Genomic DNA, 24557 nt, shown 5'->3' on the forward strand with positions numbered 1-24557 from the left:
ACTCTCTGGGAGCACGGAAGGTACAATTTTTAAGCATTATGCACTTTTAAATATTGGTATCCTAATACATCAAATTCAGCACTAAAATCATTTCCTGTCTACTGTCAAAGAAGCATATAACTTTACATCCATCATCTGTTAACCATAGTACAGTGCACAGCAGAGAATACATCAAAATCATGTTGGAAAACCTGCTCTTGGATTTTTCAAGCACTCATTTGGTTAAGCGGAATATCCCATGTAATGTGACAATGGGATGGTGGACAGCCTGTGCATAAGTGCCTTCTTCACCCACAATACCTATCAGAACTGGCCTCCTCATTTCCATGTCTGAAACACTCAAACATGTTTTGTTTTGCTGAAGATTTACTACCTCAATGTAAAAGACATGAGACTATCTGAACCAGTATATAATGTTTCTTCTGGGGTATTAGTGCAAGACTTTTTTTTACCTTAAAATGTGTGCCCTAACTGACCAGTTTCATCAAAATAATCAGCATGGCAACGGAACACAAGCTGTTTAGTATACACATTTTCATATTACACAATATAATGGGGAAACTGGGGTGAAGGAGACTTGGTGGTATGTCAGTGGCAGGGCTAAGTACTGGCTTACTTAACATTAAGATACAAACAATTAGTGGCTACTGGTGATTTTAATACAGATTTTCTTAAAAATTCCTGTAATAAAAATGTACTGCAGTCAGTAAGAGTATCATTCAATTTAATTGTCACTATACAGTTTCCAACTAGGATAAACACCTGCTTAAAAACAGCTACTGATAACATAAAAAAATCTAATGAACCAAACTGTACTCAAAACTTGGTACGCACTAGTCTCTAAAATCTTAACATGCAGTTTATTTTACAAGCATTGACACCGATCATTACTTTAAAAAATTACTAAATATGAGATCAGGAAGGTAGTTAATAAGCCACAGATGGAGACCTTTAGGAAACTGCAAAAAGATGCAAACTGCAGATATATACAGAGTTGGGGGGGGGGGGGGGGGGAGAGAACCATTTATTAATAACATCCCTTCCTATTCAAAGAAAGACAGTTCCCCCCTAAAAGCAGTTCAGATAAAACCACAATAAGAGTATCTTTTAAAGCAAAAAGGAAATTGTACCAAAGTCAGAAAAAGCTCTGATGTTACAACATTAGTTCATTACAAGACATACTGCAGAATGCTAAAGAAAGTATTCCAGACACCCAAGTAGATGCATCGTAAAACAAGGACAGCCCCATCAACCAACAAAATACAGATAATATGGAATATAATGAAGGAGAAAACTGGTAGAGCTAGAGATGACAAAGTAGTTAGCTTTAAGACAAGATGATACTTTAGAAACAGACATCAGTCTTGTCTAAGTTTCTTCAACATACACTTTATATGGGTAGCTGATAAGATGGGACTGTCAGGTTCAGTAAATGCTTTTCTGAAATACCCAAAGCAGACCTGGTTTTGTACAGGCAACAAATTTTACACTACATTCTCTGATGCAATGACTATCAGATACCTTTAAAATCAAAACACTGTTATTAGTTACAATAACACGTGAATAACCTTATTTAAAAATTGTTGTTCTGAGCTTAATAACATCTTACTTCTACTCAATGTCACTTTGATCAGCATTCTAAAAAAATTTAAAAAGTTCACATACAGGTCATTTCAGAAGGAACAGTAAATATTTCAGGATGTGGTAGTATACATTAAAGAAATTTTTATTGGTTACAGAGAGAGGTTTTTATTTTATAAATATGTCCTGTTCATTATTAATGGTCTGACATATTTACAGTTTCTACAAGCTGCAGAGCACAAAATGTGCAAGACACTTTCATTTTGTGTGTTGGTAATCCATCTGTATTGGTTTATTTATTTACTGTCAGTTTCGGCCAATTTTGCTGCACTGTTTAACATACTGCATACATTTACAAACACTGACTATGGTGATATGTTCTTTGTATATGGGTATTGTAATGGAGATGGTGCTGCTTGTATAGAATATGGTGGACCACATTCAAGAGTGTTTACTAATATTTTCACTAAAATTCATGAAGCTGATGCAGTGCTCAGCAGTTGTATTCTATTTGACTGTGTACATGACCACAGTGTGGATGAAACAACAGTATTCAATTGGTACAATGTAGTCTGATCCACCTGACAGGAAATAGTCTTGTACCAAGCTAACAATCTTCATCTGACAGGGAATGAATTTCATGTGGTGGTCCTTCACATATTTTGTATAAACCAACAACCTTCAGACAAATACTTTCAGAAAATACATCTCAACATTTTAATTTATATTTGACACCAACAAATGTTTCTTCTTCAGAAAAACTTTTCTTGCTACTGCCAGTCTGCACCACTTTATATCTTCTCTACTTCAGCCATCATCACTTATTTTGCTGCTCAAATAACAAAACTGATCTGCTACTTTTAGTGTCTCAGTTCCTAATTTAATTCCTCCAGCATCAACCGATTCACTCTCTACTATAGTCCATTACCCTTTTTTTCTACTTTAGTAAATGTGAGGCAAAGCAAAAAGGGACCTCTTATTGGAGAAGTACAATTTTCAGTACAAGCAAAACCATTTTATAATGTCTAAAATATCGATTTTCATTTTTTGTGTGCACTATAATAATTTACTTCATTCTGTACACGCTTGTATAAATTTGAAAGTTGTTTCACTCTAATCTGAGTTAATAATATTGTTGAAGGTGTTGATGTTGGTCTACTGTTTGTTTTGTTTTGTTTTAGGATGCAAAAACAACTAAGGTAATAACTATAGAACACTAAGACAAAAAAGGAGTTAAAAGCAACTACATATTATGCCCAATCCATGGAAGGAAAGATAGCTTAAAAACTGAGACTTTCTCTTCGAGAAAGGTTCATAAAATATGCCAGAATGACAACGGAGGACCTGTACTTAAGATTAAATGTCCTTCGCCATATTGCTAGGAAGAATACAAAGTAAAATGTGGTCGACAACCCACACTGAAAGGCCGATGGCAAACATGAATTACAAAGTAAGTGATTAAAAAAGGGCATTCAGTCAGGAAATGGCGGAACTGTCAAAGGCTGATGACAATGAGCACAAAGTGGTTGGAGATAACCACTAAACAGATAGCAATGGATGAAATAACAGTGCCCAATATGCAGCCCAGCTAAAACGATCTCATGGTGAGGGGGCTGTGAGGAGGGTGGCCAAGGCACTGAGAGAGGCTTAATTCCCAAGAGCTTGTTCCCATGAGGGGGAAGACCAATGGTGATGCCAAAGGGACACCACACACAGAGATAATCGGAAGGAATGGAAGAACTAGCAGGCCAAGGTAGGAGGATTGCAGCCTTGGCAACAGTGTCAGCAGCTTCATTTCCCATCAGACCAATGTCACCAGGGACCCACACAAACATCACAGTGGCACCATCAAGAGTGAGTAAGTGAAAGCTTTCTTGAACCTGTTGCACTAAGGGATGGACTGTATACCTCACACAGAGGCTCTGACAGAGTCAGAGCAAATGACAATTGAAAAGCCTGTATCGCCAGATGTACTGTGTGGCCTGATACATGATTAAGAGCTCCGCTGTAAATACTAAGCAGTGTTCTGGAAGCTGATACCGAAAATGGTCAGTGCCAATGATGAATGCACGTCCAACATCACGGTCAGTCTAAGAGCCATCAGTATACACAAAGGTACTGTTGTGAAGTTCAGTGCAAAGGTCGAGAAACTTACAGCAATAGAGTGAGTCTGGAGTGTCCTTAGGAAGCGAATCAAGTCTCAGGCGATCAGGGATCGCTGCATGAAGCCAAGGTGGTGAAAGGTCCACACCCAATGGGAAAGTAGCAAGTAGCATGAATTTAAGCTGCTGGAGCAATAGCCAAAAGCAAACTCCAGGAGGTAACAGGAGAGGGATGCGCGTCCCATACTGGAGGTCATGGGAGTCATCAAAGGAGGCGGCACAGGGTGGGTTGCTGGGCATGCTGAGTAGAACATTACATCGGTACAACAGCGATAGTTTGGCAGCTTCTGCATACATACTCTCAACCGGGCTAGTGTAAAAGGCACCAGTGGCCGAACGGATACCACGATGGTGGACTGTATTTAGACAGTGTAAGATGAACAGATGCGCAGATGCACAACAAAACATCCATAGTCTAGTTTCAAACAAACAAGGGACCAGTACAAACGGAGGAGGGTAGTTCGATCCATTCCCCAGGAAGTACCACTGAGAACACACAGGACACTGATGGACTGGGTACAGCGGGCGGCCAGGTAAGACACTTGGGAGGACCAAGAAAGTTTCCTATTGAGCATGAGCCCCAGGAATTTCACAATTTCAACGAACGGAAGAGCAACAGGCCCAAGATGTGAAGACTGTGGAAGAAACCCACTGCACCACCAGAAATCTGTACAAACGGTTTTGTCAGTGGAAAATTGAAAGCCATTGTTGACACTCCGCGAGTAACGATCGAGATATCGTTGAAGGCGCCGCTCAAGGAGACAAGTCCAATAGCAATAGATCGCAAAATCGTCAATGAAAAGGTAGCTGGATATGCCAGGCAAACCTTTTTCTGGATAAAGGTGTCCAACAAGACAGTTAAAAATTCCTAAAGGAAAGGAGCAGGTGGCCTCAGAAGCCCCACGCGTGGAGAGTACAGATGATACTAGTCCTCTAGCAGGTGGTGTAGGCTTTCTCAGAATCAAAAACACAGCCACAATCTGGTATTTCCACATAAAACCATTCATTACATGGGAGAACAAAGTGATGAGATAGTCAACCGCAGAACGGCGTGCTAGAAATCTACACTGTGCAGTGGTTAGTAGATTGCGAGACTTGAGCCACCATAGCAGCCTGGCATTAATCGTATGTTCCATCACATTGCAAACACAGCTGGTGAGAGAAATGGGGTGGTAGCTAGAAGGAAGCCGTTTTCCCTTACTGGGCTTAGGTAGGATATGACAGTGGCTTCACACCAGTGTCTGGGAAATGTGCCGTCTGCCCAGATGCAACTGTACATATGAAGGAGAAAGTGCTTGCCCGCAAGAGAAAGGTGTTGCAATATCTGAATGTGAATATCGTCCGAGCCTTGGGCGGAAGATTGGAAGGAAGTGAGAGCATGATCTAGTTTCCGCATAGTAAAGGTGGCATTGTAACATTCACGATTCTGAGAGGAGAAGGGTATCGCCTGAGCCGCCTCCAGTTGTTTTCGATGGAGGAAGGCAGGGTGATAGTGGGTGAAGCTCGAAATCTCCGCAAAATAGTGGCTCAAGGTGTTGAAGACAGCAATAAGGTCCAATATGACATCATCTGCTATGGTCAGGCTGGAAAATGGAGAATGGACATTGGTCCCAGAGAGCCGTTTGAGGCTGGCCAACACAACAGAAGAGGAAGTGCAACTGTTCAAAGAACTAATAAATGAAATCCAGCTAGCTTTTTGCTATCCCAAAGAATGCGATGACATTGTCCATGCAACTGTTTATAACAAATGCAGTCCACCATCACAAGATGACAGTTAAAAACACGGAAAGCACGTCTTCGTGCACGAATTGCGTTGCTGCACACCTCAGTCCACCAAGGGCCTCGGAAATGCAAGTGATGGAACACTGTGCAGCATTAAGGATAATGTTTGCAAGGTATTCTACGTGGTCATCACAACTGGTGAAATGTTGTTCATTGAAGGTTGCCAGAGGGGAGTAAAGCCTCCTGGATGAGTAGCATGACTCCCCCATGAGATGGAATGACGTTCTCAGAGGGAAGGTCAAAATGGACCGGAAAGACATGCGAGAAGTCAAAGCAGTTGTAAGGACACAATTTTGTTTCCTAGAGGCAGAGAACACGTGGGTCCTTCAATTCAAAGAGCAGCCATTGGATGTAATGCCGTGAACCTTCCACTGGAGTACAGTCATGACAAGGAAAGGGGAGGAGGGAAAAAATGAAGGGGTGTCACCTCAGCAGCTGCCAAATGTCAGCCTTCGAAGACTGTGCTACAAGGCACAGAGCCCGAAGGATCCAGCTCCATGAGATCTACACAGACGTTGGCATTCTCTCTCCATCAATCTGCAGATATGAGAGCAGAAAAATGGTTGGCCCGTTGACACAGCTGTTGGCTGGGTAACGGTATAACACAGCAACACTGTTCAAGAGGATCTCAGAGTCAGTGAAGAAGAAGACCGTTTGCCTTTGTTTGATTTCTTGGAGCCTTTGTGGTTGGCAGATGAAGATTCAGATGTTTGTTGCCTGGAGGAAAGTAAAAAGTCTTTGCAAGAGTATTTTTTCCATCCTGTCTGACATGCTGGTTGTGTAGCAGATAATTTTGCAGTGAGAGGCGATAATTTGGTGGCTTGTTGCACAGCTGGTGGAGAAGGAGAAGGGGATGCTACCATGACACTGGGCAATTTTACAGCCACGGTGCTGAATTTGAGGTCGCGAGCGTGCATGGCCATGTCCTTTGTGAAGCGAGATGTAGCAAAACTGGTTCTGTAAGTGCCAGATGGTAAAATGCAGGGCTTGTGACTAACCAACAGCTTGCGAGTGACAGGGTAGGGCACTTTTTCTTTCCCACAGATCTGGATGGACCACTCATCAAGATGCACAGGACATTCTCTAGAGGAGGATGCACAGTTGCCATTTCAATTTATATAACAGGGAGATGGAGGAAGCCCTTGAGCATTTCTACCACAAGTAACACATTTGGCTGGGTTTCAACAAGACATTCGAGTGTGGTTGTAGCAGTGACATTGGTAGCAGCACATTGGGTTCACCATTTACAGCCAGACTGTGATGACTTCATAGCTTGCTTTGATCTTTGATGGAAGCACTACTCTATCGAACATGAGAAAAAAAGAATGCATGTGGGTACTCACAGGATGCATCAACCTTTTTCATCACCCAATGGACTGCAGTGACACCCTGATCAGAGAGGCAGGTTTGTATTTCTCCCTCGGTTAGACCATCGAGCAGCATAGTGTAAATAACATCATGAAAGATTTCAGCATTCAATGGGCCACAACATGAACAGGATAGCCGCGGAGGACTGAAGCTGCAAGCAGTTGTTGTGCTTGAGAATCACAATCAGCTTCCAAAAGCAAAGTACCACTGCATAAACGATAGCAAGATTTCACAAGACTGGCAACTGCAGCAACACCCTTCTGAATACTAAACTGATTAACCGTAGCAAAGGACTGACCATCTTCTGTACGTGAAACCATGAGGTGCGGCTGGGAGGGTCTTTGAATTGTTAGCCTCATTCCATTTACATTTGTCGGTCTCCTGAAAACTGACCTCTTGTCATAATTGGAAAGTAACATTGGCTCAACAAGGGGATCCTTTTTCAAAATCTCACAGATGTGTATGCAATGCTTCACAAAATAGCATTTTCTAGTTTTTAGAGGTATTTTAAGGAGCTCAGAGTAGTTTTGTATAAAAGAACATTTTGTGAATACACTAATTCCAAACAAGACAGAGGCTCACTTTTTGTATTACAGTTATAAATGCCTACAGATGTTGCTAGTTTGCAGCTGACCACAACATAGAATAACAATACCAATATTTTCCTAAATGGAAACAGCACAGGTTTCACTAATTTCTCTCAGTTTGGGGCTAACTTAATTGGTTTAATGCTGAACATAGTAATCTCAGTAACTCAGAACGCAAAATTTTTGACAAGGGTCCTCATGCTTTCCGTCTCACAAATGTTCATCTCAATCTCTTTTCAAGAATCTCCAAGTCCATTTCACTGATCTTATAAATATTTTGGCAACTCTGATTGAATTAGGCCATCTTCAACAAACCTCACAGTTTAATTCCTTTTTCCAAATTTCTTTTTGGTTTCCTTTACAGCTCGTTCAATATACAGATTGAATAACACTATGGAAAGGATACAAGTCTGCGTCACTCCCTTCGTAATTACTGCTTTCCTTTCAGACCATTCAACTCTAATAATTGCAGTTTGGTCTTTTTACAAGTTGTAGATAACCTTTTATCCCTGTAACGTAATTTCATGCATAATTTGACTTGGTACACATAAGGACTTACGAAAGTAACTTACACATCAACATCATCCCACAATAAAGATCATTTCACAAGAAGCGTAGCACATTGTAAGACGTGAGTACATGTTCTAGGTTTATTGCAGAGACAGTTCTGCTGTGGCATGGATAACTGCTGCATCACAACATGGAGCTGAATGGCATAGCAACTGGAAATATCCTCCAGAGGTGAAGTACTTGGGACTGTAAAATTCTTATGGGCAGAAACCTAAACTGTACACAGGCTGGATGTGAAATTCTGGCAATATATGGATCAAATGCAATGTCATGTCCAGCCATAGTGAAATAGTACCAACTACCTCTATTTAACTGAGGCTACACAGATGTGGGCGACGCTCATCAGGAAGGAGGGTCATCTACCATTTAGGACAATTTTCCAACAATGAATTCATACAGCAGTTCTTGATTGGCTCCATGACCAAGAAATGGATTTCTATTCTAGAGGAATTGAACAATTAGTAGAGCATTTCCAATCATTGTTTACAAAGAACCAGTGATTATGTGATTTGTCAGGACTCCAGCGGGAACATATTGTCATCCAGACACACTATTTCGGCAGTCCACCTGGCCACCATCTTCAGGTGAGAAGGCCATTGCACTAACTCGCCGGAACTGAAATCAAACATGCCGCAGCAGCTTCTTCATACACCGACTATGAGTCCAACATACTTGCGCAAACATAACTGCCCTCTAGCGCAAGGCACAACAGCGCACTAATGGTGAAAGCTCGCGGAAACAATAAATCGATATCAAACACTATTGACAGCTTTTGATGACTGAAACAAAGACAGTTGTTTCTTACTGTCAAACAAAACACGGTCCCAACTCTTACTTGAAGGATACCCCTTATCTCTGTTTATAATACTGTCAGATAGCTGGATTTCAATGGCTTCTTTCACTACACAGTTCCAATACTGCGACACAGGGGCAACCACGTGTGTCTCATTGTACATCATCTCATGTCCTTCAGTAAGACAATGTTCCATCACTACAGATTTCTCTGGCTGAAATAAACATGTGTGGTGATAATGCTCCATGCAGAGATCCTGGACTGTACGAATCATTTGTCCAATATAGGCTTTCCCGCAATGGCAGGAAATCTTGTAGATCCTGGGCTTTCTCAAACCCAAATCATCCTTCACTGAGCCCACCACAGTTCTGGTGTTAGCTGGCTGACAGAATACATGTAATATCAAATTGCTTTAAATATCTTCCTATTTTTGAAGATATGCTTGCTGCAAAAGTTAGGAATGCCACAAATTTGCTTGTGTCTTCTGTTGGTTCCCACGAAGGTCCAATCTGTAGAGCATGACGGATCTGACTGTCAGTATAGCCATTGTGCTTGAAGACAGCTTTTAGATGATCCAGTTCTTGTGTCAGACTATCTGCATCTGAGATGGTGTAAGCTCTGTTTACCAATGTATGTGGGGCCCCATTGCGTTGGTATGATGGATGACAACTTGATGCATGAAGATATCAGTCCATCTACCTGGGCTTACGATAAACACTATGTGCTAATGTCCCATAATCCCTCTTGTACACGAAGACATGTCAAAATGGAAGTTTTCCATGCTTTTCAACTTCCATCATGAACTTAATTCTGGGATGAAGACAATTAAAATGATCTAGGAAATGATCAAAGCCATCCCTCCCATGTGGTCATACCATAAACGTATCGTCAATGTACTCCAGAAACAAGTTGGTTTTAAGAACGCCGTTTTCAGTGCCACGTCCTCAAAATCTTCCATAAACAAATTGGCGACTATGGTGGGTAACGGACTCGCCATAGCCACTTCGTCAGTTTGTTCGAAGTATTTGTCATTAAATAAAAAGTATGTCGACATCAACACATGGTGACAAAGCTTAGTTGTTTCTTCATCCAATTTTTCACCAATTAACTGCAAAGAATCTTCAAGACGAACTCTGGTAAACAGAGACACAACATCAAAACTAATGAGCAAGTCTATAAGAGTGGGACAAAAAGACCTCAAATGCTGAATAAAAACCACAGAATTGGAAATATGGCGTTCGCATTTTCCAACATGGGGACTGTGAATGGACGCTTAATACTTGGCTAAGTTATAAGTAGAAGTGCCCAAATTGCTAACAATAGGCCAAAGAGGAACTTCTTGCTTGTGTACCTTAGGCACACCGTACAATCTCTGCAGGACTGCAGCACCAGGTTGAAGTTTTTTAAGAACACTGTCAGATCTGTCAATATTATAAACAGAGATAAGGGGTATCCTTTAAGTAAGAGTTAGGACCCTGTTTTGTTTGACATTAAGAAACAACTATCTTTGTTTCAGTCATCAAAAGCTGTCAATAGTGTTCGATATTGATGAATCGCTTTCGCCACCATTGCACTGTTGTGTCTTGCACTAGGGGGTAGTTACGTCTGCACACATGCAGTGGAACTACAGTTGGTGTATAAAGGAGCTGCTGTGGCATGTTTGATTTCAGTTCCGGCTAGTTAGTGCGACAGCCTTCTCGCCTGAAGATGGCGGCCAGATGGACTGCCGAAATATTGTGTCCAGATGACAATATGTTACAGCTGGAGACCTGAAAGAGTATCACAAATTACTACACCGTTAAACTTTAAGCAGCCACCCAGTTGTTATGTTTAAAAATAGTGTCTTGTGTCTCTCTTGAAAGCATAGTGCAGCATTCAAGAAAGTTTACTTAGCCTGCAATAATAATGTGAAGCTTATTTTCTGAAGTCCTATTGAATATCTCTTTGTACCTATGTACTCAAGAAGATAAAAAGAGAAATAATAAAGTTAGGTGCTATTCCAGGACATCTGTACAATTATTTTCTGTAGTACTGATAGGCTATAAATGTTAACTTCAGTTGTTGGACCTCACATTTATATTTCATAATTTATATCCAAGAACACAAGTAATTTAGTGAAAATTCCTCAGCAATAATAATGAAAAATTATAAAACTTAACTGAAAAATAGAAACCATATGACACTGCTGACAGAGACTTCGAGAGCTAATTGTAAAGCTATTTTTCACTTTTGCTGTTGGCAGCTGTCCTATATAATACTACTGTTCTGTTCAAAGAGTAAGTGTTCTGTTTACATGTCTGTTGAGTATGTACTGAGTATAGCTGGCACAAGATGTGTGTTGATTCTGAAGGAGGAATTAACCAGCGTGAAACAGGATGTCAGCATGCAAATCATTTATCTCAAACAGTACCGAAGGTAGCTGAAATGCTAACTAAATACTCTTTTCTCAGGAATGGACTGTCATCGTTGATGGGTGTGCTCTACCAGCATAGGCCACAGTGGAAACATTTGAAATCTAAGGAAACTTGCACATGAATGAATTTTCATTCTCCACCCAAGTGTGCACTGACATGAAACTTTCTGGAAGATTGGAACTGTGTGCCAGACCAGGACTAATTCAAGACTATTACCTTTCGCAAGCAAGCACTCCATTGATTGAGCAACCCAAGCACAACTCGCTACCTATCCTCACAGTTTTACTTTCACCAGTACCTCATCTCCTACCTTCCAAACTTCACAGGACTTTAGCGAAACTTGGAGGACTAGTACTCCTGGAAGGAAGGATATTGCAGAGACCTGGCACAGCCACAGAAGGAATTATTTCCAGAATGAATTTCCACTTTGCAGCAGAGTATATGGCGATTTGAAACTTCCTTGCTGATTAAAACAGTATGCCGGACCGGCACTCTAATCAGTGCTCATTCCTCTGCAAAGTGAAAGTTTAGTCTGGAATCAATGTCATGTTCTGGATAAAACATGTCTCTACAAAAGCCTTTATTCCACTAGTGCTAGTCCTGTAAGTTTTGCAGGAGAACTTCTGTGAAGTTTTGAAGGTAGGTGTTGAGGTACTTGCAGAAGTAAAGTTGTGAGGATGGAATGCGAGTTGCACTTGAGCCCATGAAGGGCAAAGATCCTGGGTTCAAGTTGTGGTACAGCACACAGTTTTAATTTGTAATGAAGTTTCTACTCGCACATAGTTTAATGATCACAAACTGTACATCTGAATGTAACCAACTTGCTAATCAAGAATTACACAAAAATCAAAAAAAAATTGTGTGTATTGGCTGGTAGCTTCAGGACCAAGATAGCTCAGATAGGGTCAGGTGGGGTAACTGGAAACGATTTCAAGTAATTAATAATTTTCTAAATTTAAATGAGTATTTTTGCAATTTTAATGTATAAGAGGTTTGAAATATGAACTCTGCTCTTGGATTCATTAATCCATTGAGTCTGACATCATAGTAAGTTTATATTTACTCCATGTGTTCGAATTTACCTCATAAATAAAAACTGCAATCTCAAAGTGTGGACTGGGTATGAATTTGCCAGTAGAGGTAACTGTAAACCAACACTGTTCTTTTCCTGACTGATACCAGTTTTTACAATTCCCCAACCAACATGTAATAAAAATTCCAAAATAAGCAATTTTTGAAAGGAATTTATCAAATAACATTAAAAATGAGGTGGTACTTAACATACTCCTTGTCAGTACACAAACACAAAAATGTGTGTCTAAGTTTTTTTTTTCTTTTCGGTTTTAACAGGGCCAAACATAAATTTGTCAGAAGGTTGTAGTATGTCAGGTAATGACTCAGCAAGCACACTAAATGAATATTACTTTATACAGCCATTTACATTAAATATAGACTGACATGGCTATCATTCCCATCAAATATCTAAACGATACTTACTGGATAATGGGTGATTTATATGATATTTCTGAATGTGAAAGATAAAAGATGTAGTGAACTACTGATAAAACTTAGGCTCCTCCTTTTACTAATTTGTAGAAGCAGTATGAAGTGTCCCTGGTTAGTTATTACTCAAAGTCCACAAACTTTGAATTGCACCTCTCTTGTATATGATCAATGGTGCCAAATAAGTGTCATCTGCAGCAATGCAGACCAAAACAGTTGTCGATTCCCAACCTGATCCATGCCATTCACTGGCTTGACCTCTTAATGTAGTTAGGTTACTGCCAAACCCAGGCTCATCAGAATTTTAGACAAAGCATGTTTTCCCGTTATCTTTTAGCTCGCATATTTAGTGCAAATCATTCAGTTCACTGAATGAATGTATAAAGTACAAATTGATGTACCATTCTTTGTGAACTTCTGAAGGTCTTCAGCTTTCTTCAAAGAAAGACAGAGATTTAATTTCGTAAAGACCTGATACCAGTCCTCACCAAGACAGCACTTTCAAATGGATTTTTCAGTGAACTCTGTTTAACATATTGTTATATCAACGACTTAAGTCCCTCTCTGTCACATGAATGTTCCATTTCTGTATGAGCAGTTAAACAATTGGCCAGCCAGTACTCACCTGACCACAAGTCCTGTTCATCCTGCCATCCACCTTCACTAATCCCTATTTTACCCTACTTCAAAATATCCATTTCCTTTTTTATATTTTGCACACTGATTGTCTGGTTAAGACAACATTCCACACTCCATCCCATAGAATGTCAGTTTTGCTTGTCCTGATGACATCCTTCCGAGTAGTCCCTTGCCAGAGATCCGAACAGGGAACTATTTTACATCCAGAATATTTTACCGAAGAGGATTTAACCATACAGCAATGCCACATGTCTCCAGGAAAGATTCCAGCTATATTTTCCCCTTGCTTTCAGCTGTTCACAGTACCAGCACAGCTAGGCCATGTTGGTTGAATTTATACAGCCAGATCAGTCTATCAGCCAAACTGTTGGCTCTGAAGCTACTGATAAGGCCACTACCTCATCAGGGATCACACATTTGTCTGTCCTCTCAGCAGCTACTACTCTGTTGCAGTTGCTCCTATCTTATAGCTATCATTGAGGTACACAAGCCATCCCACCATGGCAAAGTCCAAGATATGTAAGGAAATGAATGGTTCAGTCATGCCTAGAAATTAGGGTGCAAAAGGTATGCTACTATCACCCTACTTTTTTTTTTTTTTTTTGGCAATGTGTGGCATGGAGATATTTGTTGGTGAGAGCAAAATTATACAAAAATAGGCATTTCTTACAGGGAGAACAGTTGCTCTTGAAATCGTATGTAGAACAGCCACAAGTCACAATTAATATTCTTTATTGACTGATTTCACTCAATTTAACAAGTGTATTGTCATAAAGTGGAATTTACAGCTCGAAGTAGTTGGCTGATTAATATGACATTGGCAATGAAATCAGTCAACTACTTTGAACTGTAAATTCCACAGTTTCTGAGACTGTTCTTGTTAAACTGAGTGACTTCAGGCAAAGAGTATTCATCACAACTTGTGGCTGTCATACAAACTTAATTAGCAACATTAACGTCTTTGGTAGAACTTGGGAACTTCTAGCTGAGGAGACAAGGAATGTTTACAATTGGGCAGTATGCATTAAATTGACAATGAACATAACAACATATAGCATGAACTTCAGCTTAAAGATGAAAAGCCGTTGTCACAATACACAAAAAACACAGTTCTTACAGATGAATATTTATTGACAAGGAAGAAGCAAAGACACAAGCAAAGAAAATGTCATGCCCTTAGAAGTCCACTAATCAGTGTGTAACAGCTATTGCGCCTTATGGTGATATACTACTACTATGTATATTAAATTATTATACATAGCAATTTTTTCTGAGGATCAGATGTATGTAACAAACATAATTTTGTAACTATAAAATTGGGCCATAACAGTAATAGTTAAAAATAGTGTGGGTATCCTTACTGAACCTCACTAATACATGAAGAGAAACATAATATGTGCATCAATTTGTTATATACATGATCAGAGAATAAAGGCCAGTTTGTAATCATATTTAACAAGGAAAAACAAATGAAAACTCTAAAAAGTATTTTCTATGATGGTCTAAAACTTAGTAATTTTCTCAATGAGATGAAAGAGTGACTAACATACATTTATGTTAAAATGCAGTCAAATAATACATACTATTCAAAGATCACTTAGAGAACTCAGAGTAGGGCTAAATAAAAAATAATGCATAAATAAAGTAATAATTAAAACACCCGTGTCACATTCTATGCTGTTTTTACAAAACAATGACCCCAGATCTTCACCATCTAACAGTTGCACATCTCACCCACCCTGAGGGGATGTTGACCCAGTTATTCAGATAATCAGAAGGGAAGATGTGGAGATTTAACAGAGGTACGGCATGGTCATTTTCCCAACATCTGCAAGTGTGTTCAGTGTGTATGGAGATATAATTATTCTTCACTGACTTAAGTATTTCGAAGTATACAAGACAATGGCCTCCAGGGACCTCATGCTCCATCTGGCCACTGATTTAGGTTTTCCTAAATCACTTCAGATAAATGTTGGGATGGTTCATTCACCAAGGCCATGGCAGACTGCCTGTCCTACCTCATCACAAACATGCATTTACATTTGTGTGTCTATAAATATGACACGTTTTTCCTTGTATTAAACTGAGAAATCTAATAAAATGAGCATTGGACAAATAAATTATTATGCTACTGGTTGAAGCTCTGATTGTTAGATCCCTTAATTGTATAAGAACACTAATGGCATCAAGGGCTTTTCTGTTGCACACTGTTGTTGGTAACAGTTCACACAATGAATCATGAGAAATTAACATGAAGAATCTTGAGTGAGATGCAGCTAGCAAATGAGATTCTCGTTTATTATTTCCTAAATAAAGATAGCTGTTATTTTGTTAACTAAGGTTTGAATTTAAACATGTTGATGGAATTATTGGTAAAATCAGAAAGACATATAAGAAGGTTACCCTACTGCAATGATGAACACACATCTCACGCTACACTGAACATCAATCTATTATGGCAATCTTATTTTTGTGCTTCCCTAAGTCACAACCAAATTGTCACATTCCAGTGGATCCTAGGCTTAAGGGTTTGTTACAGGTCAGTCTTACTTGGCACAAAGGAAATACAAAAATCAGTAAGAAACCTTAAAATTCATAGTAACCAGATTAGTTAGGTTAGTGTTGTTGTTTTAACGTCCCGTCGACAACGAGGTCATTAGAGACGGAGCGCAAGCTCGGGTTAGGGAAGGATGGGGAAGGAAATTGGCCGTGCCCTTTCAAAGGAACCATCCCGGCATTTGCCTGAAACGATTTATGGGAAATCATGGAAAACCAAAATCAGGATGGCTGGAGACGGGATTGAACCGTCGTCCTCCCGAATGCGAGTCCAGTGTGTAACCAGATTAGTAAAAAGTATTCTGCCCCTATCAATATAAAAAAAAGTAATCAGTATAACATAATGTACTGTATTTATTATTATTTTAACATATTTTACAGGTCATCTGATTGTATTGGACAGAAGATATGTCAGAATCTTCTGCCAAAAGAAATCATTAGATCACTCAATTGGCTACGGCCAACATCAATGGATTGCCAACATTCACACACAACACAAGAGCTGCCGACACCATAAACACACTTGCGGCCCCTTAACAGGTAGGTAGACCAGAAAATTTAAAAAAGGAAATGGATATGTGGAATTTAAGTATTGTGGGAATTACTGCAGTCTCATGGCAGGATGAACAGGACTTCTGGCAAGGTGCGTACAGGATTATAAACAGAAAATCAAATAGAGGTGATGAAGTACCAGAGACAAAATACAGGAAACCGAAGGTTATCTACAAATTGTAAAAAACTGATTGCAGTTGTAAGAGATAAATTTTCATCCAATAAGTTGCAATTCCAGCCATTCTCTCTGACCTGTGATGTAACCGTGTTGTGAGACAACATGGTAGTGGGGTGTTTTCGAGTCAGCTCATGTTCATAGATTGTGTGCTGTTGTATTTGTTGGACTCTTGTGTTCAACATTTATGTTTTGAAGTTGTTTCCTAGTTATGTTAGTGAGTCATTTGACATTGTGAGCTGAGTGTCAGGTTGTTACTGGAAGCGTTTGTGTCAGTGAGTGATTTTGATTTTGCATAATGTGACTGATGGACACCATTTGTATTTGAAATTCTCTTTTTCTGGTACTCATGGATAGGGCCTATGATGAGTAGATCATTGCTTGTTGTAATGGGAAAAGATTTTTTTGTGTGTGTGTGTGTGTGTGTGTGTGTGTGTGTGTGTGTGTGTGTGTAAAAAGGGACGGGGGGGGGGGGGGGGGGGGGAGGTGGGCAGCAGCCTAGATTTATGTGATGGCAGCTTTAGGTCATAAGTATGTTTTGTAATTCGTTTTTTTATTGTAATATATGCAGTATGTGTGTCTTGTTTATAATTATTTTTGTACATCAAAATTGGTGATGATGCAAGTTTTCATGAATTTCAGCATTTTTCTTGTTAACATTTGGTAACTGTGTTGGTAGGTATGACAGCTATTGGCTCACCATTATTGGTTATGTTATGTGTCTTATTAGCTATATGAGTGGGTTTTGGTTTGTTGTACTATGGACTGTTTTAGACAGACATGGTAAGCAAAGGCTTCGATCATTGATTTTATGATCTGAATGTTGGTTTTAGGTACTGCGGGCTTTGTTTTAGCTCCCTATGTGCCCAGTGAAATTTACAATACCTTTGGATTTGAGTGGTCTAATTATAATACATTTAGTTTGCCCCAGTCCAAAAACCCCTACTTTCCGTGGTTGTCCCATTAGTTTCATTCTATTGCTGGAGTTAAATATTTCATGTGTTATTTATCACTGTTCAAGGATGTCATGAGTGCCGTAATGGTCACCATATTGTGTATGCCTAAAACAGGGTGTCTGCCATATTGAATAAATCACAGGTCAAAGCAAATGAGTAGACTCACAGCTTTTGGTTTTGTCAAGTTAAAGGAGATTAAAGGCAAGCAGTAGTCAAGAAGGGAGTGAGACAGCTTTAGCCCATTCCTGATGATATTCAATCTCTATACTGAGTAAGCAGTATAGGAAGCTACAGAAAACTGGAGTAGGAATTAAAGATCAGGGAAAAGAAACAAAAACTTTGAGGTTTGCCAGTGACATTGTATTTCTGTCAGAGAGAGCAAATGACTTTGAAGAGCAGCCGAATGGAATGGACAGTGTCCTGGAAAGAGGATATAAGATGAACATCAGCAAAAATAAAATGAGTAATGGAATGATGCTGAGGGCGTTAGATAAGGAAACAAGACACCAAAAGAAATACATGGGTTTGACTATTTGGGAAGTAAAATAACTGATGATGGCCAATGAAGGTAGTATACAAAATATAGACTGGCAGCAGCAAGAGAAGCCTTCCTAAAGAAGACAAGTTTGTTAACATCAAATAATTTAAGTGTTACGTAGTTTTTTTCTGAAGGTATTTGTCTTGAGTGTAGCTTTGCAGTTTGTTAGTTTCATGTTCCCTGGATCATTTGCATAACAAATGATAATGATGTGGAAGGAGTCTTTTTACGTTCAAACAACAAATTCCTGCCAACTACTTTTTAATATAAAGACGTGAGTTACTAGTTCCTGCCCACCCACCTTTCACACATTACAGTAACAGAAAGTACAGAATAGGAAGGGTTGTCAAGGAGAAACTCTTTTAGTTTGTGTTCAAATTTTACTTTGCTATCTGCAGACCTTTTATGCCACCAGACACGTTATCAAAATTTTTTGTTGCAGCATTGTGCACCCCTATTTGTGCTAAAGACAAACTTGACATGGAATAATGAAAGTCTTTCTCTACCTGGTACTGTAACCACATACATCATTGTTCCTTTTGAACTATAGTGGATTATTTGCAACAAACTTCATGAAGGAAGGAATAAATATACTGTGAATCAGTAGTCATAATGCTCCTTAAACAGATGTCTACAAGATGATCATGGGTGAGCACCACTTATTATCCATACTGCACAATTTTAAGCAATGAAGAATTACTTTTTTAAAGATGAGTTACTCCCGTATATTTTTCCATATATTACTGAATAAAAATGTGCAAAATAAGTCAACTTACTGATTTGTCTCTCCACAATTTGCAAGATTCCAAGTGCAAATGTGACTGAATTAAGTTGTTTTAGGGGTTCCAAAATGTGTGTGTGTGTGTGTGTGTGTGTGTGTGTGTGTGTGTGTGTGTGTGTGTCCAAACTATATATTATTTCTTCCCCACGTGTTACTCGTAGATGTGCAGAAGACATTTTTACCAATACTTTTAAGGACATTATTTACTATTTCTTCTCTCTCTCTCTCTCTCTCTCTGTCTGTGTCTTGTGTGTGTGTGTGTGTGGGGGGGGGGGGGGGGGGGGGGGGGTTCACGCGTGGGCTTCTATTAATTGCAGTAGTACTGCCATGTGCAAAAAGAACTAACTCTGCTTGTTGTACGCTAGGCAGAAGATAATTTAAATATACGAGAAACAATAGTAGAGCTAATATTGAACCTTGGGCAATCCTGTTCGTGGCTCTGGGTAAACAGAAGCATTCCATTCCACCTGTCTGCTTTAACCCGTGACATAATGGTTTTGTGGTGTGAGATGCCACTATGGTGTGGTGTTTTTGGATTGGTTGTGTTTTTAGATGTCATGTCATATTTGATGGTGCCCTATGGTGATGGGTGTGGACGTGCCGAGTGACGTGTGGTATTGGTTCACTTGAGTTTTGGTTGTCCTCAAGCTAACATGGCTTTTATTGGTAAGTACTTTTTGTTTCGATTTTATCCTATAGTAATAGTGATGTTTTGTCTGCTGTATATTTATGGCAGGTCGACAGTGTCTTAATTCATGTTGTGAATATGGGGTACTTGGATTTTTTTGAATTTTCGGGCGAACTCCAATTTATCTACAAGAATATTGTGATTCTTCTTGTAAAATTTGGTGAGTGAACATGTAAACGGCATTCTCAACAGAACAACTCTTCTGAAACAAACATTATGGAACTGATACACCAGCAAGAAGCAGTTCAGACAAAAAGAGAAGAGAACAGAAAAGAAGCCCCTGAAATCGGATGCTACAGAAGAAAGCTGAAGATTAGATTGTGTAGATTGGGGAACTAATGAAATACTGACTAGAATTGGAGAGAAAAGAAATTTGCGGCACAACTTTACTAAATGATGGCATCAGCTGACAGGACACATTCTGAGACATCCAGAAATCATCAATTTAGTACTGGAGGGAAGTGTGGAGGACAAAAACTGTACACTAAGTCCAAGATAGGAGTACAATAAGAAGATTGAAATGGATCAAGATTGCAGTAGTGTTTTTGAAGACGTCGAGCTTGCACAGGATAGAGAGCGTAAAGGACTATCAAACCACTTTTCAGACCGAAAAAGGTACAAGTTTGCATTCTTCAACATGGTATGGATGTGAACTGTAGGCTTTGCTACCAGTCAAATTTATCACAATCAGATTTCCTGCTTTCAGATTCGTTGGCTTTTCCAACTCTCAACCAACTGTCACCTAACCTAATCTAGACCTTGGGCTGCACTACAGATCAGGGTCACCACAATCAAGATTTTTTTCTTTTGGGTGGGTGGTATACAGCTTTAGCCCTGGGGAAGAAAAAGAAAAAGTTTAGGTGACATGACAGTTCCAACTGGTTCTATTAAAAATATTCCAACAATTCCAACATAAATACACAATGAAAATTTAACGATTGTTCTAAACGCAGGACACAGAAACACTTTGAATTCATAAAATCCTTGTTTTTGAGGTACACATATGAATAAATTTGTCTATTACTTCACTTAAGGGATTCAATGAACTGCACATACACACTGAACAAAAGCACACAGGCTATAACTTTCATGGAGCAGATTACATTGTTTTGTTTCATTATACTTTAAATATACAACTGTGAGTGTTGTGAGGATGTGAAAGGAAAACTCATTGGTTACCACTGTTAGCATTCAACCGCGATTCTTATACATATATTTTAACAAAGCGTTTCAAGAGACAATGCTCTTATCACCAGGTTGTAAAGTCTATGTCATGAAATTAAACGGACTAAAAAGACAAAATACCATCACAAATAGTTGGGAAGTCCATAGAGTAAAACAGAATTAAAAGTATATTGGACTGTGGGTCCTCGTCTTACATTGAAGTTGTTGACAAGTCAATGGCCGTCCCATAGCTACCAGATATGCTGTCGCACTGCGCCGGCTTGGGAGCTGTTTTGGACTGACGTGCCTAGGTGTTGTGGCGTGGTTACAGCCGTGTGCTTGACGGTAACGCTATGCTATTGGGCGCCTGATTTCCTTATTGCATTGGTCTGCCATCGTTAGCCTCTTGCAACTCCGTCAGTGACATGCTACAAGTTTAAAATCGCATACCTGCCCTAAAATAATTCTAAAAGCCCACTAAAAAATCTCATTTCTTTAAAATTATCTTGTGCATTTAGAATATTGATTTGTTTCTTTTCATGGATAGCTATCTCGAATTCCTCTAGTAAATCAAGTTTCCTCCCTTTCTTTCCTACATGCAATATTTCTACGTTGTCTTCTATGCTATTAAGGGGATGGCCTGTTTCATATATATGGTTCGCAACAGCTGATTTGTCATAATTTCCTAACCTGAACGCATCTTTATGTTCTTTATACCGGATCGCGAATGATCTTCCTGTCTGCCCTATATATTTTGCATCACAAGTTCTGCACTGAATCTTATAAACTCCCGATCTTCCAAACTTATTTTTCTTCTCGCCAATATCATGCTTAAGGTTATACCTCACTAGGTTATTAGTCTGAAAAGCTATTTTGACATCGTATGGCTTAAAAATATTTGCTATCTTTTGTGAGACTTTTCCGTAGTATGGCATCGTGATAATTTTCACTTTCTCTCCATCAGGTTTATTCTTTTTGCGCTTATTACTTTTCTGTAACAGTTTTTTAACCATATCTCTTCTGTAACCGTTATTCATCGCTATTCTCTTAATGGTATTAATTTCAGTCTCCCTATCTTTTTCACTCATAGGTATATTGACTGCCCTATGCCGAGACTATGGAAAGCAGCTTCTTTATAAGCCTGCGGATGGCATGAATCATTCGGATCATGGCATCAGTCGTAGTTTGTTTTCTATAAACGGAGAACGCATGTTTGTTGCCCTGCTTTTTTATATTCAGGTCCAGGAACTGTAAACAATTGTCAGTTTCATACTCCATGGTAAATTCTATTTTATTATGTGCGTTGTTGAACTTTTTACTATTTCCTCAATGTCCTCACGGGACATAAAGTTCTAAATTCTGACGATAACATTATGGATAAAATTGTTTATTACAAACGTTATGTAAACGACACTCTGTTACTTGTCGACAATAGCATGAAAATCATTTCAATGAAAAAAAATATTTTCTTCGCGTTAAATATGTTAGGAAGGCTCTTCTGGGAGTATTTATCTGGTGTGTAGGTTCATATAAAACTAACATGTGGACAATACACAGTTCAGACAAAAGGAGAATTGAAATGAGGTGCTGCACAAAACTACCGAAGAGCATATGGGTGGATTGGACAAATAGTAAGTACACAATAGAAATAGAGGGGGGAAAACAACTTGACTAAAAGAACTGATTGGTATGATATATGATACTTCCTGAGGACAGGAGGAATTTTTTTTTCTTCTCCTTGGAGGGGGGGGGGGGGGGAAAGTAAAATTTTAGATGGTGACTAATACTTGACTACACTAAGCAGGCGTTAAGGCTGATGTAGGTTGCAACTATTACGTAGGAGTGAAGAGCCTTCCACAGATATGGTACTGCAAGAAAAATTGGACAGAGCATTGAAAGACCTACGTTGAAACTGGTCCCTGGAGTAGATGATATTCCCACAGAACTACTGATATCTCTGGGAGAAGCAGCCATGACAATACTATTCTAGCTGATGTGCAGGATGTATGAGGGAGGTGAAATACCTTCAAACTTCAAGAAGAATATAATAATTCCAATTCCAAACAATGAAGGTGCTGACAGATGTGAATATTATAGAACTATGAATTCTTTACAGAAGAATGGAAAAAAAACTAGTAGAGACTGACCTTGGGGAAGATCAGTTTGAATTCCTCATAAATGCAGGAACACGTGAGGTGATACATTAAGGACAGCCAAACCTAATTTTATAGCATTCGTAGACAGAGTAAGCTTTTGGCAATGTTGACTGGAATACTCTTTGTGAAATTACAAAGGTCGCAGGATTAAAATAAAAGGAGCGAAAGGCTATTTATAAACGTGTACAGAAGACTTGCAGCAGTTACAAGAGTTGAAGGGAAGCAATAGATGAGAAGGGAGTGAGTGTTTTACACAATTCCCGACGTCAGCGTCTTGAAAGGAGGATAACAGTAACAGTGCACTAAACGTAGCGCGAGTGTTTTGTTATTTGGGCAGCAAAATAACTGATGATAGCCGAAGGAGATATGATATAAAATGCAGACTGCCAATGGGCAGAAAAAGATATACTGAAATGATAAACATGTTAACATTTAGTACGTATTTAAGAGTTACAAAGACTTTTCTGAACGTATATGTATGGAGTGAAGCGCTCTGTCGAAGTGAAATGTGGACGATAAACAGTTCGGACAAGAAGAGAACAGAAGTTTGTGATTATTCGGCGATGAAGAGATCCTACTCCCGAAAAATCATTAATTTCATAACTTATCATTATGATCTTACCTTCAATACCGAATTTGTATCCCCCGTACTGTCAGGCATAATAACAGCAGCAGCAATGCATACTAACTGAAACACTGCACCGAAATATAGCCCATATCTAATCACAGAATCTACAATATCTTCTGTCATGACGCTCTGTTTCCTTCGTTTACGCTACTTACGTAATGCGCAACGGGTTATTTGTACTGGCGAAATACTCTAGGAACGCACCGTACTACGATGAGCAACTTAACACTGCAACTGCCGATTTAAAGAAAAACAAACACGCGTCAATTCTGTCAAACACAATCGGCAAGTTACTAACAACTCAAAGACACTAGATACAGGACATACCACTTAGTAGCTTTGGTCGAAGGTACTGCGTAAACTCAAAGAGGCAGTATTCTTTACATCTTTGCACAAACTAAGGAACGAATTCTGTTTTCATGGCAGAAGAGTCTCCGCTTACGCACGACACTGGCACTAATTTACCATCATCATTCTTAGATTTTACCACACATTTTTATTTGTTATTTATTTAATACCCATCTTTTGGCTCATAGGAGCAGTTAATGATATAATTTTGTGTAAATACAAACATATAAGAACAAATACATATAACGGCCGGTTAAGTCCTGTTCTTGGAATAGCACGGAAAATACACTGTACCGATTCAGAATAACTCTTTATGGGAGTATAAACTCAAGATAACTTAACCCACGGGGATGAAACACTTAACGTATATCTACACGATGCCCCTTTCTTCGTACAAAATCGCAGAAGCATGGGAATAAAAGGGCATGCACAAAAACTTGCGGAAGGAAAGTGTGTACGCACGGGCGTTCTCGTATCCACACGCTGCCTCATTGCGTAAGCAGTCTGCTACGAATCTTCTTCTTTGCTTGGGAGCGTGTGCTGAGTTTATTGTGGTGTAACATGACAAAAAAAAAAGAAAACGCAAAAGCGCCTGTGAGTACATAAACGTATAAAC

The 24557-nt window shown here is 39.2% G+C and overlaps 1 protein-coding gene across 1 annotated transcript in view; it reads right to left on the reverse strand.

Moving 5' to 3' along the window:
* Window positions 1–23909, reverse strand: part of LOC126184623 (protein anon-73B1) — a 32206-nt gene extending 8297 nt beyond the window's left edge. The window contains exon 1 of the mRNA XM_049927086.1: window positions 23588–23909. Within this exon, the coding sequence (XP_049783043.1) occupies window positions 23588–23716 (129 nt within the window). The 5' untranslated portion in view covers window positions 23717–23909. The remainder of the gene's footprint in view (window positions 1–23587) is intronic.
* Between the last annotated feature and the right edge of the window lie 648 nt (window positions 23910–24557).

The sequence above is a fragment of the Schistocerca cancellata genome, chromosome 4 (assembly GCF_023864275.1).
Source record: "Schistocerca cancellata isolate TAMUIC-IGC-003103 chromosome 4, iqSchCanc2.1, whole genome shotgun sequence".
Taxonomy (NCBI): Eukaryota; Metazoa; Arthropoda; class Insecta; order Orthoptera; family Acrididae; genus Schistocerca; species Schistocerca cancellata.